This window comes from Urocitellus parryii, chromosome 4 (assembly GCF_045843805.1).
Source record: "Urocitellus parryii isolate mUroPar1 chromosome 4, mUroPar1.hap1, whole genome shotgun sequence".
Lineage (NCBI taxonomy): Eukaryota > Metazoa > Chordata > Mammalia > Rodentia > Sciuridae > Urocitellus > Urocitellus parryii.
The window spans coordinates 89,534,704-89,555,774 of record NC_135534.1 but is presented as its reverse complement, the minus strand read 5'-3'; the positions used below and the strand labels follow the sequence as shown (position 1 = coordinate 89,555,774).

General features: G+C 36.7%; 1 protein-coding gene across 2 annotated transcripts in view; it reads right to left on the bottom strand.

Annotated features, from left to right (window-relative positions):
* Arhgap42 (Rho GTPase activating protein 42) overlaps positions 1-21,071 on the bottom strand; it is a 258,977-nt gene that overhangs the window by 26,030 nt on the left and 211,876 nt on the right. For both annotated transcript variants that reach the window (XM_026392469.2, XM_026392470.2), the window contains exons 9-16: positions 20,477-20,577; positions 18,563-18,672; positions 17,230-17,308; positions 15,813-15,852; positions 4,546-4,608; positions 3,498-3,572; positions 2,614-2,698; positions 1,937-1,995 (exon numbers count right to left, since the gene is read on the bottom strand). In XM_026392469.2, coding sequence (XP_026248254.2) covers positions 1,937-1,995; positions 2,614-2,698; positions 3,498-3,572; positions 4,546-4,608; positions 15,813-15,852; positions 17,230-17,308; positions 18,563-18,672; positions 20,477-20,577 — 612 coding nt within the window. The remainder of the gene's footprint in view (positions 1-1,936; positions 1,996-2,613; positions 2,699-3,497; positions 3,573-4,545; positions 4,609-15,812; positions 15,853-17,229; positions 17,309-18,562; positions 18,673-20,476; positions 20,578-21,071) is intronic.

Genomic DNA, 21,071 nt, shown 5'->3' with positions numbered 1-21,071 from the left:
CCTTTTCTAAGATATTATTATATAAACAGAGGCCCAGATGATTCTGGGTACAGCTATTTAGATACCAGGTGAGGAAAGGTACATGGAAAGGCAGATCATGTATAAAGGCGAGTCACTCCAAGGCTAGGTGACCAAATGTACCATAAGAAAATATGAATGGAAAGGGAGATAAGAATGAGACAGAGGTACAACAAAGATCAGAGAGGAAAGAACCTTCAGAAAGAGTGAGAAGAAAAATGTTACTTCCCGACTTAACAGTTCCTGGGATATATTTTAAACATCATAGTACTGAATATATGATCACCATTGCCACAGAAGCAAGTAGACAAAAACTTGCGACCAAAAGTTTGTATCCACACAACCAGTTCATTTTAACCACTTTAGCCAAATTTTAGCCAACTGGCTCAAATGCTACTTGTTGTGAAACAAAATCTCTTTGTATAAAAGGGTTCTATGTTAAGAGTCAGAAAGGACAATAAAACAAAAACCCCAAACAAACAAAAACCATAGACAACTAGCTGGAAGTCCGTGTTTTGCCATAAATTTACTAGCATCCTTGGACAAGTCACCTGCCCACTCTAGATCTTGATTTACTTGTCAATAACATGAGGGGTTGGGGTTCTATATTTTTTCAGGTCCAGTTTATCTTAAAAACATGGGTTTCTTTGGAGGAAATGCAGCATGGAGAGCTTTCAGAAGAAAGCTAAGCAGCGCAGGTGTTTAAAGGTTATGGTGCTGGTCATGAATGCTTAACTGAAAACCCAAGTTGCTCAACTTTATCTGATACCTTCATCAGCAGACAACATCTTCTGTGACATTATAATATGTGGCAGAAAACTAATGCAACTGATTTCTTTCTTGGACTATGAAAAATACTCTTAAATGCAGTCATGACTCATAGAATCTAACAATAGAATGTCAACTTAGAACTGTTACATGTAGTGATGGGCTCAGATAGCAATCTGCACTTCAGTCTCAGTGGATGGAAAGCACATTCTACTACTCGGGTTACCAGTTTGTAACTTTCTTCCCACCCCTATGCCTCCAAATTTTTGAATCTAACTATTCATTTTTAAAATCTACCTATTCATATAATATTGTCATAGTCAAGATCTAAGAAAATGTGAAAAGTATGTGATCACCACAAATACACATAATGCCAGAGAAATGGGTTGGTGTGAGTACTGCGGCTGGCCCCAAATATTGGACGCTTCTTTCCAAATTTAGGAATATAGCACAGAAGCGTTTTTAGTGGCATAACTGTCTGTACACATTTGCAGTTTCTATTATTTAACTATAAAGTTGCCCTCACAAGAAGTTGCCATTGGTCACTCAAGTAAAATGAAATCAGGATTTTTCGTGGCCTTTTCTAATCATACCAGACTGTCATCCCAATGAGATCTTAGTAAGTGACAAAATACTGAGTTCATTCTGCAATTCTTTTTGGCTTATAAATCATACTATAAGCTATTACATATCATTTGACAACTTTAATAGTTTTACTGGTGCATTATAATTATAGGTAACAGTGGACCTCGTTTTGACATAATCATTCATGGAAGATAATTTGCTTTATTTCGATCCCTGGACCTTTCACTTTCTCTTCCTTCCTCTCTCCCTATATTCCTCTTCCTATACTCTGCCGGTCTTCCCTCTATTTATTTATTGTTTTTTTAATTGTTGCTTTATAGATGTACATAATGGTGGAATTCACTGTGGCATACTCATACATGTACATAGCATAATTTGGTCAATTTCATTTCACAGTTCCCTCCTTTTCCCATCCTTCCTCTCTCCCTATCACTTTCTTTCTTTGACATAAGTGATTTGGGGATTAAAAAAAGAAGTCAATTAGGGGATTTAAATCTATATGTCTACGTAATACAGCATAGAAATACATCAATCAATCATATGCATCAGATGCAAGTGTACTTACTAACAGCAACAATAAAATCTTTGTGCAACTTGTAAGTCATCAGTGGTTCTGCAAGGCACCTATAACAGAAAGGCAAAGTGTGTTTAGAATGGCAGTGCCTTTTGTCCCCACTGCTGCCCCCACCCCAGAAATTTTTAATGGTTGATTATATTTTGTTAACTAAAAATTAATAAATAAAAATATAAAAAGTGGGTGATTAGATAGTATGGCAAGGTCTTAGTAGAGGGATTCCAGGCAGCCCTAAATGCAGACCTCAAAAACATGAATGACTCTTAGTGCTTCTTACCACAGTTGTATTAAAAGGGGAGGTGGGGAGAGAAAACTTCCACTTCATGAGAACTAACTTTAGGAACAAAACCAATCTGTTATGTGAGTAATAGTTTTTGTAAAAAAAAAAAAAAATGATATCTATTTGCTTAAAAAATTTGTGAAAACCCCACATACAAATTCAATCTGAAACAAAAAAATCTAACTCACTGGTATCACTACTGCAACAGGCAAATGCCAGTTCCAGAATGCTGGCTGCAGGTGTTACGGTCTTGTGCAGTTTTACCTTAAGGGAAGACCTTGTGCTAAGTAGTGGAGCTGGTGAACAGTCCCCTTAAGGTCATGTGGTTGCTGCCCTCAAAGGGGAGTGAGAGCAGTACCCGGAGTGCCAGAAGTTCAATCCCCCTCACCTGAGGTAGTTTTTCAGCCCACTCGTTATGGTCTTATTGTCCCACAGCTCAATATCAATGTCGATGTCAGGAGGGGACTTTGGAGCTGGAAAGAACAAAAACAAGATGTTTAACCTCTACAATTCAAAATATTACTTGCACCATCATAAAAGTGGACACTGGAATAAGTAGGTAAAGAGAGAGGCATTCTGAGGACACTGATAGTTAACTTTAGGATCACTAAAGGAAGCTCATTCTGAGCCTACACCTCAAAAATATCTAGTGAATAAGAGTTCCCTCAGTCAAATTATTGATAACCATTAACATGACAGAGTGCTTAATAGGTACCCAGCATGTTTTTAAGTGCTTTGTCTAGATTAACATATTCAATTCTCCTAATTCTTAAGAGGCCCTATTATCCCCAGTTTATAAACGAGGAGGCAAGAGAAGTTAAGCAAATTCCCTAAGGTCACAAAGATTTCAAGTGGCTGAGCTGGAATTTCAAGTCAGGTAATCTGATTCTAGAATCCATGCATCTTACTGTATCTCTTGCAAGCTAAAGAACCCTGGGGAAAAAGTCCAACTTTATAAAAATGCCCTGAAATTCTGACTATTCATATAATTATAGGTGAATACTAAGAACAGTTCAGAAGTTGGGGTATAGCTCAGTGGCAGAGCATGTGCTTAGTAGCTGTGAGACTTTGGGTTCAATCTCCAGCTCTGTCCCCTCTCTGCTCCTGCCACTCCCTTCACAAGAAAAAAAAAATGACTAGAAACATCAATTTTAAGTATTTGAAAAGACTCAAAGAAAAACAATCATCTATATTTCAAAGACACTTATAGTTTGGGTTGCCTATAAGAATACAAAAAATTAATTAAGAGCTTTTGTTTCATTCAAAACTTACAAAATGTGGTGTTCATGAGTTTTTGAACTTTGGAATTCACTCCTCCTATTCGGTAGAGTCCTAAAATGGTGATGCCTAATGGGAAGGAAAATCACAAGAAAATGGCTTGAGACACAGCTTCCCAAGTACAGAATGTTAAAAACTCTGACATATGCCTATACAGCATTTGAAAGCTACTTATTCAATTTTGCAGTCTGACCTTAGAAAACTAATCCTGGAAACATCCATCAGACATGTATTTCTCAGAGCTGACACTGAATAGTGATTTGAAAGTCTCTGAAGCTCTTCAAAGTAGCAAAGTACACCTGCTTTAGTCACCATTATTTGAATATATATATAAAAAAAAAAGGCATCGGTGATGGGGAGAGATGACCAGTATTCCTCACCTTCCACTTCTTCACAGTCAAGGAGTCCTGCGTGTTAACTAGTCCTATGGTGTATGTGTGTGTGTGTGTGTATATATATATATCTTCATTTTAAAGGAGAGGAAACATTTTCAGAGAATTCAAGGAACCTACTTAACCTCTCAAAACTTCTAAGTGGCTACACCAAAACTGTGAACATAAGTTTACAAAACTTCACATCCCAATACGATTATTGTTTTAGACAGTTTTTCTGGAACTGAAACGAACTGGAGTGAGCTTCAAGAGAGGTCAAGATCAGTATGAAGAAGGGTGCCAAAAGGAAGCACTGACTTCAATCACTAAGGGAAAGAAAATAGGGCAGAAAACGGGTGAAGACAAGCTCCTTACACATCTCACCTCCCCAGCGCTTGAAAAAATTAAAGAGGTGCTTACTACAATAAATCATACATAGCCCATTAGTAAGAAGTTAATTAGGAAAAAATACAAAAAAGTAGTGCAATATTAGTAAACTGAAGTTCAAAGTACACCTATTTATGTATTTATGTAACTTATACTTGTATATCATTCTTAAAATTAATCTCATGTTAATGTTTAAAAATGCAGTTTCATTTTCTCCTCTGAGAAATTTCCATGTGGGCCTGGGGCACACAACAGTAATGGGGTACCTGTAAGACCACACTCACCTCTTGCTTCCACAGCTTGAATGCATTTTCTCACAAAGTTGAACCCTGCTTCATTTAAGTACACTGAAAGAGGAAATCAGGGTAAGTGCTGATGTTGGATTCAGATGGCCTTTCAGCTGGCTGTGTTCACTGTGCCTTCTCATCTGAACTGCACAGTGGTTGCAAGAATTCGTCAAATATTTTGGCTGAAGTCTGACTTTTAATTTTTGGAGAAAAGTGGAATAGGGAGGTTCACAAGCATAGTTATCACATCAACCTGCTTACTAAGAAAAACAGATCCCTCATAGAAAGTACATTACATTGATCCCAAACATTACTCCTACAAGGAATGTTATCCCTTGCTGTGTGTCTTTCTCGGATGACAGAAGTGAATGCAGGAAGAATGAATCTTGATGGTGAGTACAAAATTATGTTAAAGCCTTTCATATATCCTCTCCCAGGGATTCTAAAAACAACATTATGAGGATTTTAAGATGATTCATTGGGTCACAAAAAACATCACTTCTCTGTTGTAAGCTCTATGGTTAGGATTTAACTCATGTTACATTTTGTTTCATAATCAGAATAATTCAAAACATGCTCAGTGCACTAAAATATCCCCAAAGGTTCCTAGATTACTAAGATAGCAAATGATGTCCATTTTTAGTTATGTTTCCTTTAAGTCTGTTTTATTTTTATTTTTTAAGGTGGTAGAACATGAATCAAATTAGATTACTTACATAAAGAAAAAGCTCTTAAAAATGCAAAGTGACACCTGGGGAAAATTTTTTAAAAACTTCTTATTGCACTAAAATGAAAAATTTCATCATAATGGTATAGTTACAATATTTAAAAATATTCCCTAATAATAACAAATGAAAATAATTGAAATTAATAAAAATCTAAGATGGGCTTTCATTTAAAAATGATGATTCCAAAAGCATTGAACAGATGCAATGCAATCCCCATCAAAATGTCAAAAGATTCCTCACAGAATTGGAAAAAGCAGCACTAAAATTGATACAGAAAAATAAGAGACCCAGAATAGCCAAAGCAATACTGAGCAAACTGAGTGATGTTGGAGCATCATCATCAATACCTGATCTCAAATTATACTATAGAGCTATAGCAACAAAAACAGCATGGTACTGGCACCAAAAGAGACACAAAGACCAGTGGAAAAGAAGACACAGAAACAAACCCACATAAATACCGTTATCTGTTACTGCAAAGATACCAAAAACATATGTTGAAGAGGTAGTCTTTTTAACAAATCGTGATGGGAAAACTAGACATCCTTATGTAGAAGAATGAAGCTGGATCTCTATCTCTCACCCTGCACCAAGTCAACTCAAAGTGGATTAAAGACTTAAGAATTAAGACCTGAAACACTACAAACGTTAGAAGAAAATGTAGGCCCAACACTCCAACATAGGACACAGGAGCCAATTTCCTTAACAAGACGCCCAAAGCACAAGAAATAAAATAAAAAATCAATATGGGACACCATCAAACCAAATGCTTCTGCACAGCAAAGGAAACAATTAAGAGTGAAGAAAAAGCTTACAGAATGGAAGATCTTTGCCACCTGCTTCTCAGATGAGAGTATTAATATGGAGAATAAATAACTCAAAAAACTTAAAGCCTAAATAGCCAAATAATCCAATAAGTAAATGGCAAAAGAACTAAACAGACATTTCTCAAAAGAAGAAATATGAAAAGTCAACAAATATATGAAAAAATAATCAACATCTCTAGCAATTAGGGAAACGCAAACCAAAACCACATCAAGATTTCCCTTCACTCCAGTCAGAATGGCAATTTTCAAGAATACAAATAATGATAAGTGAAGATGTGGGGGGAAAGGTATAGTAATACATTGTCAGTGGGATTGTAAATTATACAACCACTCTGGAAATAATATAGAGATTCCTCAAAAACCTAGGAGTACAACCACCATATGATCTAGCTATCCCACACCTTGGTATATATCCCAAATATCTCAAATCAGCATACTATAAGGATGCAATCACATCAAGATTTAAAACAGCAAAATTCACAATAGCCAGATTAGAAAGAACATAGGTGCCCTTAAACAGATGAATGGACAAAGTAAGTATGGTATACATAAACAACAGAGTATTATTCATCCTTGAAAAAGAATGAAGTTTTGTCATTTGCTGGTAAATGGATGGATCTGGAGACTACAATGCTAAATGAAATAGACTCAGAAAGTCAAGGTCAAATGTTTTCTCTGACACATGGAAACTAGTCTAAAATTAGGGAAGGTGAGGAAGGGAGAGAAGAAATTGAGGGGGATTCCATCAAAATAAAACAAAGATCAGGGAAATAGAAGAGGTTTGATGGGGTGGGGGAAGAGAGACCAGGTGAGGAAAAACATTGGAATGAATCAGATCTAATTTTCCAATATATATATATATGATTATACTACAGTGAATCTCATCATTATGTACATCCAGAAGACACTAAGTATAAAAAACAAAATGCAGGGCTGGGGATGTGGCTCAAGCTGTAACGTGCTCGCCTGGCATGCTCGGGGCGCTGGGTTTGATCCTCAGCACCACATAAAAATAAAATAAAGATGTTGTGTCCACCGAAAACTAAAAAATAAATATTAAAAAAATTCTCTCTCTCTCTCTCTCTCTCTAATAAAAATGTAAGTAAGTAGAAAGATCAGTAGAGAAAAAGGAATAGGGGGAGGGTAAGGGTAAGTACTGGGGACTTAACTGGAGCAAACAATACTCCATGCATTTATAATTTATGTAAAAATAAATCCTAATGTCATATATAACTACTGTGAACCAATACCAAAATAATGGATTAAATATATTCATGTAGCTTATAGCACTGAATCATTGATAAAAAGTGCATATCAGAAAAAAATTTGATTAAAATCAAGAAAGACAAAATAAAAATTTTGAAGAGATCCTATATAGAGAAAATCAGTGAAGTTGAATTGATTAACAGAAAGATTTGAGAAGTCTGTGTCCCTGAAATAAGAGATAGTGACATAGGATATTTATAATGTGCTGTTAAGTGAAAAAAGTAATCTACAGGATGATATGACCTATTTTTTAAGTAGAAATTTGAAGGTATGAGTATTTCTGTTATCCTAGATAAAAATTTCAGAGGTGGATGCAAACTGTTGATAAGAATAAGAGGGTGGAAGGTTCAAATTGTCTTTTATATTCACCAGACTTTAGAATCATTGCAAATAAATCTATTTAGCATTTTAAAAATACTATAGTACTCTAGAAATAAAATTACCTAAAATTAAAATGTGCATGGCTATCAAGAGGAACTGGTGTGTGTATTTCTTTGTCCCTAGCATCCTAGGTTATGAGAACAGAGCTTAGTGGGCGCTCCATGTGAACTCAAAATACATGAACAAATGGCCATGTGAGATATATTAAGAGGAAGAGGAGACTTTTAAAATTTTTCAATAAAAATTGACTGGCAAAATTAATGAAAAGAATCATGATATATAAAAATTAGAATTTCTTTTTAAAATATTCATTTTGAGAAAAATAAGCAAAAACAAGACTATTTCTCAAAGGTATAAAGACATTTTTGAGCAGCCATACCTCATTCTAATAAACCAATATAAAGAGGCTCACTATGTAGAATAGAATAGAACTTTTACCATCAGTTGGTTTGACTGCAAAATCATTCTAAAGGTGCTGTTGCCCTGGTGAATATGTAAATCCTACACTTAGCGTCTTTTACATGAGTAAACACAACATTACCAATCAGTTCAGAGATGTGGAAAAAGACAAAATACACTGTATTGGCAAAAATAACCATGCATTTTTATCTGTTGCCTCTGATCATTATTTGATTGGCTCAAAGAGCATAGTCCCATGATGCAGAGACAGGGCCCAGCTGGGTTTAGAGCCAAGCCACTTAGGGTTGGTCCTCACTTCACTATTCCTGATGTGTGGATGGGAGGTGCCTATAACCTCTATGAACTTGGTTCCTTCATTGTGTAAAATAAGAAAGTAAGGGGTTGGGGTTATGGCTCAGCAGTAAGAGCACTTTGCCTAGCATGTGCAAGGCCCTGGGTTCGATCCTCACCACCACATAAATATAAATTAATAAAATAAAGGTATTATGTCCAACTACAACTAAAAAATAAATATTTTTAAAAAATAAGGAAGTGAGTAAACATGTGAAAAGTCACAGTAAGATGAAGACTAAACCAGATGAAGTACTGAAGAACACATAACAGAGGAGCAAGCCAAAGGAGTGCCAGTTTCCTTCTCCCTCTACTCCTGTCCACACATCACTGCCAAAGAGAAATGATGAATGAACCCATTACTTCTAAAGAGAGAGAGACCCAAGTTACTCTCCCACTAAAAAACTGTGTTACTGGGAATGGCTTTAACCTCTTTGTGCCTTAGTTTCCTGATCTATAAAATGAGAATAACAACTATCTCTTCCTTATAGGGATGTTTAAGGATGAAATAAATTAATATCTGCAAAGCTCCAAGAATAGTGCTTCAAATATAGTAAGTGCTAATGGAGTGTTGGCTAAATGCCTGCATAGTAACATTTGATGATTAACACATGCCTTATTTCACTTAGCATGAATCTCACCATCATTTATATCCATAAGTAATTTTAAAACAGTAACTCTGTAAATGGTAGAAATAGAGGGAAGGGAGTAAGGGGTCAGGGAAGGGAAGGGGGAAGGAGACGTACTGGGATCTGAATTAAAACAAATGAGAACAGGATATATTCCATACTTGTCTCATTATGTCAAAATAGATTCAACTGTCATGTATAACTAAAAAGAACAAATAAAAAATAAAATAACAATCACACTTCCTGCATTAAAAAAAAAAGACACACTTTATTTGGCATGGCTGAAATCACTAGAACTTTAGGGATATCAACCAGGAACACTATTTTTCAAAGAAGCATATTACATTACTTTTTTTTTTTTTTTTAATTTGGGGCCAGAGCAAGGATTTGTTTCTTTAACAGACATAGCTCAAGCATAAAATGGTGAGGCCCTGTGTGCCTTGGTGGCCACTAAAGATAAACTAGATATTAAGAAATGTACTTCTGTGTTCATTATAGTTCAATAAATCTACAATGAGCACATTTTGCTGGGACTAAACAGACCATAGCAAAGTGGGATTACTGCTCACTCATCTTTGTTGCCTCTTCCTGCAGGAAGATTTTATTTCTCAGCATCCTTAAAGATAGGCATGGGCATTTGACATATACTATCCAGTGAAATAAGAATAGAAGTGATGTGTCACTACCCAGCAGACCCTCAGAGCCAAGAGATAGCTTGCCATTTCTTATTTTGCTGGCTCAGGATCTGCAATAACAGAGAAGGAGGTGACAATATCAATGTGAGCTGCAGAGTGAAAACTATGAGACAGCTGTCGTTGACCTATGTGGATGGGTACTATGAATAAGAAATGAGCCTTTACTTTCCAAGTCTCTCAGATCTGAGGATCATCTGTTACCATAGCCTAACCCAGGCAGTTCTAATTTAACTATAAAAATCTTAAGTAATTCCCTGTAGCAGTAAATAAAGCCAATCCTACACCATTAGTTTTGCCTTCCTTAACTGGAAAATATCCATTTTTTTCTGGGACTTCTTTGCTGTTGATTCACATAACAAATTATAGAACAAGAGCTGGAAGCACCTATTTGTGGATCCTTTGCAGAGGTCTATTCAATAGTTCCTCCATTTGAGTACCAGAATTTTCTGGTGAAATCTGAGAAGAGGACAACATGGTTTGGTTTGTGTCCTGATGACTTGATGTAAAAGGTAGTCACATAGCCACATAAATGTTTATAGCAGTACAATTCACAATAGCTAAACTGTGGAACCAACCTAGATGCCCTTCAATAAATGAATGGATAAAGAAACTGTGGTATATATGCACAATGGAATATTACTCAGCATTAAAAGAGAAAAAAATATGGCATTTGCAGATAAATGGATGGAGTTGGAGAATATCACGTCAAGTGAAGTAAGCCAATCCCCAAAATCCAAAGGCTGAATGTTTTCTCTGATAAGTGGATGCTGGGTGCTGTCCGTAATGGTTGGATGGGGGTGGGGGAAGATGGCGGGTGGGATGAGTGGAGGAACTTTGGATCGGGCAATGGGGGAGACAGGAGGGGGGCTATGGAGTCAGGAAAAATGGTGGAATGAGATGGACATCATTACTCTAGGTGAATATATGATTGCACAAATGGTGTGACTTTACTTTGTGTACAACAAGTGAAAAATTGTGCTCCATGACTCAAAGTGCATTCTGCTGTCATGTATAACTAATTAGAACAAATAAATAAATATATTGAAAAATTTAAAGAAGAGGTAATCACAAGGAGTGTCATTTATTAGGAAAGAAAGGGGCAAATTAAACTGCAATGGAAAATGAGCAATTTTTCAAAGCCATGAAGGGGTTACTACACTTAATATATTATTAATGAGAATTCAACTAAACAGGTTTTCTATAGCCTAAGAAAAATGAACTGTTTACTCTTCAGTGTTCATGAGATGTTCATGGAAAGAGGTATAACTAAATCAGTTTGTACCATTAAAAATGGAAAAACATTGTCATAATTGTCTTTCAATGGAAAACAAGGCACTCCTGCTGCCAATATGGAGAAAATAGGGTAGCACCCTACACAGCAGAAATATGCATTGCTAGTTCAGGGCTCAGTGCCTAGTGCAGAGCAGGCAACTAATTATGCTTATTTATAGATGGTTTGATAGTTAATTGTTTGTATCAGGCTTGCTTAAGTACCTTCTCTGATATCTTCTATGAGGATTCAAGTTTATCAGCTCTCAGAAGATACTTTTGTGAATTCCTTTCTAGGTTTAGCCTGGATCCCAACCCTGTATTTCCCTGTTTTAGAGAAGACCAGAGGGACTCTCTGAATTCAGCTACTACCAAACTCCTAGGAATTTAAATCCTATAATATGAATGGTTTTTGGCCTCCAGGGATAGAAGCCAAAGACAGACTAACTTAATGAACTTAATTTATTCAATCAAAAGTTAAGTTTAAACATATTTTCCCTCCGGAAACTCTTCAGGGCTAAAGCTTTTATTGAAACTCAGAGAAAGTTTCCATAAGGCAGTTTTGCAGCACAAAAGCTATTAATCTCAACAGAATTCAAACAGCCATGAGGAAAAGAAAAATAATAGAGCTAACAAAGCAAAAGTCCTTGTATTTTCGATTTCCTGCTCATTCAAACCCAGCAAGTCTTTTACAGATGTAATCTACTTGGCCTTACAGTACATTCTCAGGGCTGACAAAACAAAGCAACACTTGAATTTAATTTATAATTCACTTTTGTAATATGCCATTTCAGATTAGGATACAGTCATCTAATGTCATATGAGTACATTCATGGGTATTCACAGGGCCCACCGGGACCTTCTTCCTTCTTCTTAAAGGATAAACAGGTAGAACTCTACAACACAGGCCCAGATTGTTCTCTCATCTTGGTCTGCCCATGAAGAGCACCAGAGTCATGAGTCTCTTTGAGGGAAATAAAGCTGTGTTAGATCAAAGGTCTAGGGGAGGATTAGACGAAGGGCTATGTTACCTAGGATGTTTGAGAACTTTCAGAAGTGAACCAAACAGCAGTAGAAAACTACAAGAGATTTCAAATGAAAGGGTAAAGTTTCTAAGCTGGAAAGCTTGAATGTAAAAGATTAGGTATTATTAAGTTCCTCTGTTACACCCAGATTCCTGAGATAGTTAAGACAACACCCTACTGGCCATTTAGCCTAGGGCCCTGTGCAGTTCCTCACAGGGCCGGAACCAATCAGTTTGAATGTGTAACCCGCTTACGAATGACCAATCACCCTCGCCCGCCAATGAATGTGCCAATCACGTCTCAAAGTTGTTGTTCAATTTCCCCGCGCCTCGTGATGATTTGTTCTGATGTATGCAAAGCCTCCCGCCCTCCCCAAAAAGTGTACTTAAGCTCTGCTTGACCTTTGCTCTGGGCTCTGAGCTGTGCTCCCTTCTTGAGTGGGCACAGAGTCCCAGCGCACTGGAATGGATCCCCAATAAATCCCTTTTTGCCAATTGCATGGAGTAAGTCTCTTGTGTGGTCTCTCCCTCTGACGTTCCGCCGGACCCCCCCTTACACAACTGCCTACAACAAGAAGAACAAGCTTAATTTTTCTCTTTAATGTTGAATATATAGAATACAGCCAGTAGACACACATAACGAAAGTCACTGAACGGTAGCCAAAATTCAGAGTTGTTCAGAAATTTTAAAATTGCCTTCTGCTCCAATCTCTTCAATTCCATATGAGAACTGAACTCTAGGTGACTTTTCTGTTACATGCCTAAATAGTGACTCTTATTAGCAGACACAGAGTAAAAAGGACTTCCTTAATCTTATTCACAATACCTGGAATAAAGCAGGTGCACAATGGGCTATGATTGAATTGATTATTTATAAAAGAATGAGATTTAAGTACTTTTTCTTTCACAAATAGTCACTTTGTGAAAGAACCTAGGGGTAAAGTACTAGTTAAAAAACCATCATACAAAACTCATGTTTGAGTGGGTACAAGGCTCATGGCACCAGGAAAGAAGGATAAAGAAAGAAAACCTAGAAAAAATACTAAGTGACTTTGACGTTATAAAGACCAGTTCCAAGAGGGAGGTCTTGAAAAGTATGTCAAGAAAGATGCTTTGTTTCCTTGAAAAATGAGTTCAAATAGCATAATTACGAAGAATGACTGATGAGCTATTTTTTTTTTTTAACAAAATATCCCCAACAGGCTGGGGATATAGCTCAGTTGGTAGAGTGCTTGCATAGCATGCATAAGGGCCTGGGTTCAATCTCAGCACCAAAAAAAAAAAAAAAGACTCAAAATATCCCCAACAGCATGGTTTGAGATGTTAACTCTCTTTTTTTTTTTTTTTTTTTTGGTCCTAGGGATAGTAGAGAACCTAAAGATTCTCTACTACTGAGCTACATTCCCAGCCCTTTTCATTTTTTATTTTGAGACAGTCTCCCTAAGTTGCCCAGGCTGGCCTCAAACTTGCAATTCTATTGCCTCAGCCTCCAGAGTAGCTAGGATTACAGGTGGGCACCACCATGCTCAGTGCTAGTTCTAATCTTAGATGAATAGCATCTCTTGAATATTGATAACACATGTTACTACCTTAAAATAAATTAATTCCCAAAGTCTAACAATTTTAAGAAAAGTACACTGTAGTCTAACATATAGCCCAAAGAACATTTGTGGATTTAATATCCTATAGCTGGCCAGTACTCTGGTGTTTTACTTGATGTTTTTACATAAAAGGTACCCAGTGATAAAGTCTTATCTCTAGTACCTATATTCTGCAAATGATGAATTATGAGTAACCACAAGGCATGGAGACTTTTTCATATTAGGCTTCTAAGGATTCTCATGACTCTACCGGCACAGCCTAGATTCAATCTTCATTCCATGGCATGTGCTCTCTGTGCATTCACAGTATGGCTATTTTAGGATACAAGATAGTTCTTACTCTGTTGTTTTTAGGGTTCTCATGGAAAGCATAGCTGTCATGACCACTTTGAATGATTGGCATTCAAAACAAATTTGTACTTGAGCTTCATGGTTTATTGTATAAAACATCATTATTATTTTTAGCAGTTCAAAAATACAAATACATATCACAAAAAAATCCCTGAGATTCCAAAGGATAACAAGAATATTTTAGTATAAGCAGAATCCATCTGAATTATTGAGGCTATAAACAAGCACTTCTCAAGCTGGCCTATGAATCAAGGTAGAGATTGGCTTCAAGTACCAATTATGGAGTCTATGACACTTGTGGGAGAGTTGAGTACCAAAAAGGGACAGTCAGTCTTAAACATAAGGTGACATGTAGAGAGGAAGTAGAACGGTGAAAAGAAGCCATGAACTGCTCAATAGCCATACTACAATGAGCTCACATGGCTTAATTAAGACTTAAGAGGTCTGAGAGTTTCACAATCACTAGAATATAATTTTGAACTGAAACAAAAAATTTTAAAGCACGTATGAAAATACCCTAATCAAGGATAAGAGATGGCAGAAGGTGGCAGATGATTAAAGAAGCTCAGGACATGAACAACACACAAACTATTTTTAAAGAATGAGTTGATCCTAGTGATTCAGAAATAATACTCGGAAAAAACATGCTTTCCTACATATATATTATCTCCTAAAAATGGTGAAAAACACTCATGTATTAATTCTTGTATTTCTAGAAAAGTGAGGCAGGGAAAATAAGATAAAGAAGCCTCTAACTGTTGTAAAAATCAAACAAGCAAGCAACTCCCCCAAACAAATCAGCACCACCAACAGCAGAAAACACAAAAACAAAAACTGAATATTAACAGCCTCAAATCTCTTTCAGGGGTAAGACAGAGCATGTAAATAAGTAACAAAAGCCAAAGAAATAAAACGTAATTGTGTTAACTGAAATAGGGGTATAGTTTGTGGTTTTATCATAGGAAACTTCTTTGACTCAAGATTTCAAAATTGCTGCACCATCAGATCAATCGTATGGGAGAATATTTCCCCAGAGTTAATATCTAATATCACATAACACTTGTGTGACAAAAATATATGATAAAAATTTAAGTCATTATTTGAATGACTTACATGAACACACATTAAAAAGGCAGCATCTCAGCCCTCCCCTGGGCCTACATGGGTGCTGGGTTTGGGAATCTTTAGACCTGTGGCTGTTTGAATTAGAGATGTCCAGAATGCTGTCTGCCACCCCCTGGTGACCCTGTGCTCACTACGGATCCCTCCAAACAAGCCTCTTCTATGACCTTAGGCATGGTCTAGCCTCTTTACCCAATGTTAAAAAGAACCACCAGTGATCCCAGGGCAGAGGGAAAGATGCCTAATCTTACTTTACTTCTACAGCCTGCACGGTGGCTAGCTGACAACTTTACCATAAACAATTAGGTTTTCCTTCAGGCCTGATTGGGAGAATGGAATAAGGCGAAGGTACCTCATCAGCAAAACTCAACTCTAGAATTGAGAATGTTCCTTCTGTTTTCTCATCCATCTGTCAGGAAATGTGTCTCTGGTTTTATTTTCAGCTTACTTCAAAGGGTAAGCTTGAAAGTAGAATTATTTCTGACTAATAGAGAAAATGTTTTTTGAACTCAAATATATAAGGTCTCTGCTCTTTCTATATAATCTCACAGCTAAGCCAAGAGCCAACAACTGTTCATACAAATAAAAGGTTTTGGAGGGAGAAAAAAAAAAAAGACTTACTTTCTTCTTTCTTGCTAATAATGGCAGGCAGGGTATAAATCTAAAAAACAAAGGATGTCAATAAGTTACTTGCAGTTAATGACCCAGCACACAAAGATTGGCAAGATGATGTTTGCACACAAAGACACAAAGGAGGTACCTTGACTTCAAGGCCTATTACTGCTGTGTCCACAGCGCCATCTGCTTACCTTGTCAACAGACCCACTCCTCGCGGTGAGGCCAGTATGGCTTCCCACACCTTTCCATCCTGGCAGTCCTGCCCTTGGCTAAGCTTTACCACTATATGCTTCTCATTCTTTTCCCCAATGTGATGCATAACATACCTTTTTCAGGAAGTATCTCACACACCTGTCACCTGACTGTTCCTTCCTCAGACCATCTGCTTAGTACCTGGTTCTCAATGTGCATAATGGAAACTTGTACTGGCTGAGCTCACAAACTGTCCCCTAAATTTGCTGTAGGTAAGGGCTCCTCAACCATTGTGGTAAAGAGCCACTTTAAAAGAAAAAAAAAAGGAACCTATCAGTAACGTTTTAGTAAAATATAATAAAATTGAAATAGAAAACAGTTAAGAATAGATGCAGAATCTCAATTTTTTTATTATAATTATTAAATTCAGCAGACCTAAAATGAGTCCTTCAAGTGACTACATGATTTTTCCAAAGGCTGAGTCATGACCTCTATGCTCACCCTATCACAGGGCTGGTGCCATGTGAGGGAGGCCACTGAGTCTGCAGAACCTATTGTGATATCACGGCTGCCACAGGAGCACTTTACTCAGCATTGTGGGCAGGTTCTCTGCTATCTCAGGAAGGGTCTCAAGTGACAGGAAGGCACTTCCTGTTCACTCTGTGTGCCCACCTTCTACAGAGCTATCAACAGTGTTCACCAAGAAAATTAAGTGATGAACGACCCAATTTTTTTTTATATAAGCCTCTCTATACTTGTAAGTAAGTTATCACATCAGTGTCAAATAACAGAAAACAAGGATATGCATGGCAGAGGATATATCCTGGCTCAGACAGTTTTACCAAATATACTTCTTTACAAATGGACTGACTCTGAATCCTGTTCTTTTCTCTGATCGCAATGCCTAACACAGGTCTTGCAACAACTGGGCGTGCACTAATTATTAATTGTATAAAATAGTATGAGTGCAGCCCAATTAATGATTATAAATATTTTTAAAGTAATTTTAGGGTTTTAAATTATTCCTAGAAGGTCCCTGAAAGGCAAGATAGAAGGTTGGAGTGATGAGCTGGTTACTGAGTCAACACTAGGAACACAGTGCAAGTTGCCACTTTTCTAACAATTTCCATATTTTCAATTGTCCAATAGACACATGAAAAAAATTTCAGATGCACTTTGAAATGTTAAAATAATAAAACCTAAATTATAGAATGAGTCAAATTCTTACCGGTTCTTTCCCATCCATGGCTTCAAGCCAAAGCTTCCTATTAGCTTCAGAAAAGGCCTGTAATGTAATGATCCCATGCCTGCCAAAAAAAGACACTTAATATATACATTTATTCCTGTTACGTCTTTATACATTTGCTAATGTTCAAATTCCTACTTAACAATAAAGGTATTACATTTTGAAGAGTAAAAAGAAGAGAGAGAAAAGCTAGAATAAAAAAATAAAAGTTTTGCAAGAATCAATAAATGGGATGGATTCAAACTCAAAAGCTTCTTCTTAGCAAAAGAAACAATCAGTGAGATGAATAGAGAGCCTACAGAATGGGAGAAAATCTTTACCACAAGCACATCAATTAGAACACTAATCTTTAGGATATATAAACACTCAAAAACCTTAATACCAAAAAACCAAATAACCCAACCAATAAATGGGCCAAGGAACTGAAGAGACACTTTTCAGAAAAGGATATACAATCAATCAACAAACATATGAAAAAATGTTCAACATCTCTAGCAATTAGAGAAATGCAAATCAAAACTACTCTAAGATTTCATCTCACTCCAGTCAGAATGGCAGCTATTCAAGAATACAAACAACAATAAGTGCTGGTGAGGATGTGGGGGGAAAAGGTACACTCAAACATTGTTGGTGGGACTGCAAATTGGTGCAGCTAATATGGAAAGCAGTATGGAGATTTCTTTGGAAAATTGGGAATGGAAAAACCATTTGACCTAGCTATCCCTCTCCTTGGTTTATACCCAAAGACTTAAAAACAGCATACTATAGGGACACAGACACATCAATGTTTATAGTAGCACAATTCACAATAGCTAAACTGTGGAATCAACCTACATGCCCTTCAATAGATGAATGGATAAAAAATGTGGCATATATACACAATAGAATATTACTCAGCAATAAAAGAGAATAAAATCATGGCTTTACAGGTAAATGGATGGAGTTAGAGAAGATAATGCTAAGTGAAGTTAGCCAATCCCCAAAAAACAAATGCCAAATATTTTCTTTGATACAAGGAGGCTAATTCATAGTGGGGTCATGGAAGGAATAGACAAACTCTAGATAGAGCAAAGGGGTGGGAGGGGAAGGAAGGGAGCATGGGTTAGAAATGATGGTGGAATGTGATGAACATCAATAGCTGAAGTACATGTAGTAAGACATGAATTTGTGTGAATATACTTTGTATACAACCAGAGATAAAAAAAATTTGTGCTCTATATGTGTAATATGAATTGTAATGCATCCCACTGTCATTTATAAATCAAAATATTAATTAAAAAACCAACCAAAACAAAGTAAAAAGCAAAATTCAAACCTTTCAACTACTTCAATGTCAAAGCAGAATCGTTTATCAATTGAGTCTGTCTTTCGTCGGATACAAGATTTTAACTTAAACATTTCTGGTGAACTAGTAACAAGGCCATTCTGAAACAAGAGGAGCACCACATTATTACAGGACCAAGTGAACTGAAATACATTAAGTACATGGTAAAGTAGCCAGATTAAGATGTTAGCTTAACAATATAAGTTATGCATAAAGGTCATAATCATACTTTTATTCCTCCCTAATGTTGGCTGCCCAATTATAATATATCAAACCATTTATTAATTAATTGCACATTGATGTTTTATTTCAAAGAATTTTGTGACAGGCCTGTCCAGTACCTTGCAGCACATTTACTTATAATGTTGTTATACTGTACAATACCCTTAGGTCTTTGGGTTTCAAAAAGGTATGAAATCACAGTTATTGTAACATCATAGTTGTATATGGAGAATGTTCAGATAGAACACTGCTTTTCTTAATCAAAATTCCTTAGATTGCCAAGAGATTAGTATCATGTGAGCACATCTGTATTTTAGAGTCTTATGTTATAAAATGACAGCTAGCTCAAAGTCACAGAAGAGCTACCAAAACAATAAAGTTACAGCACACACTTACTATACCACTACTGCAGCATACATCCACATGATTGCTTTGCTGGTAACCAACTGTACTCTACTACTAAATCAGAAACTCTTTGAAAGGGACCAAACCTGGGCCCAATGCATAGGAAAGCTCTTCTGTGCCTGGGATGCCAATCTTTTCCAAGGGGAACGTTTATCCAGTGTCTGGTTAATTCTGTCTTTGGTTACAGATATCAGATTTATGAACAGACTTTGGCTTGGTCTATTTGCATTAACTGCCCAACAGTCACCTATGTTGAATTTCTGGCAATCGTTATGCTAGAGAACAGAAACTAGCTGTGATTATGGCACTGAGTAACTTCCCATGATGACAGTGATTCAGGGGTTCTTTTCCTCTGGTATTTTCTCCTTTATTTTACGTCTTTCAGTTTGAATTATTAGACTCCAGTGAATGCCCCAGCACAATAAGTTTCGGCTGACATATTTGAATATGTGTCTAACTTAGATCAACATTTACCTCTGCCATGATCTATACTAGAAATTAGCTGGGTGAGTCACTTCTTTCTAAAAACTTTCCTGATCTGTTAAAAATAAGACAAAATTATCTTTAGGATAACTCTCAGCCCCAGGATTCTTAGATCATGCCCTAATGATGTAATTCACAAGCTTAATTATTTGCCATATTCATCTGTTAACTCAAAAGTACTGTATGCAGTAAAGCTCTCTACAGCATTTCCTCAAATAAAGTATACAATGTCCTATACTGTTGACTAGCCATGCAAGACATTCAGGGACCAAATTACTTTAGGGATAAATGAGCATCAGTTGGTTTCTTCTGAGAAACTCCTTGGCCAGCATTTTGGTAAACAGTAAACAGTGCAAAAGAGGTAAGGACACTCAAGTGCACATGTAGCCTCTGCAGAAGCCACGGAGGGAAAAATGCAGAATCCTCCAGACTGGTTCAGTCACTGACCGTCCCTTCCTGGGCTGTTAGCCAACCGGCAGTGCAGACCAATAACTCTGCTGCCAGGGACATGAGATGACACCTTGATAATCTATTGAAGGACCCCCTACATTTAACTCAACTGCTTATAAACATTTCATGACCAATTATAGAAAAACTCTGCCCACTCTTTTTAAATTATTAAGGTCACTAAAATTCGAGAAAAAAAAATGAGAAAGGTTTTTGAATTTTCAACTTTAAAAAACGTGTATGTTTTTAGAAAAGCAAGCCTATGTCTATGTTGTTTTATTTCCATTACCTACACAATAAGCTTAGTTAAAAAACAAACAAATAAACAAAAAAGCAAAACAAACTCACCATTTTCCCACTGGATTTCATTTCTGAAACACTCATCGTAAATGTTTTACTTCCCTTATCATATGTACAGTAATGTTTAGTCCATGTGAAGCCAAGTGGTCCTAAGGTAAGGAAACAAAAAATATTTTGAATTTTAACAAATGCTTTGAATCTAAGTTTGTACACTGACACACAATTAAGTTATCTCCATACACCACGGAAGGCTGGGATATTTACTGTGAAAAAGGCCAGTTAAAGAAGAGCGGGAGAGGGTACCGCATACAGGAAGCAAACAATTCGGCTTTCCTGGAGCTCCCACACTGGCTCTGCAAGCTCAAGGGCAGGTTTAGATCTGAACTGAGCTGTCTTATCTGAAAAGGTAGTGTATAACCAGCTTTCCATATCTGCCATTCTGAATCTGCAATCCCAACAGACTGCAGACTGAAAATATCTGGGCGGTGGGGGGAACCTACCTGCATTGAACATGAACAAAGTTTTTTCTTGTCATTATTCCCTAAGCAATATAATATAACCACTATTTACACAACATTTACATTGCATTTGGTATTATAGTCTAAAGATAATTTAAAGTGTAAGAAGGGTGTTTGTAGGTTAT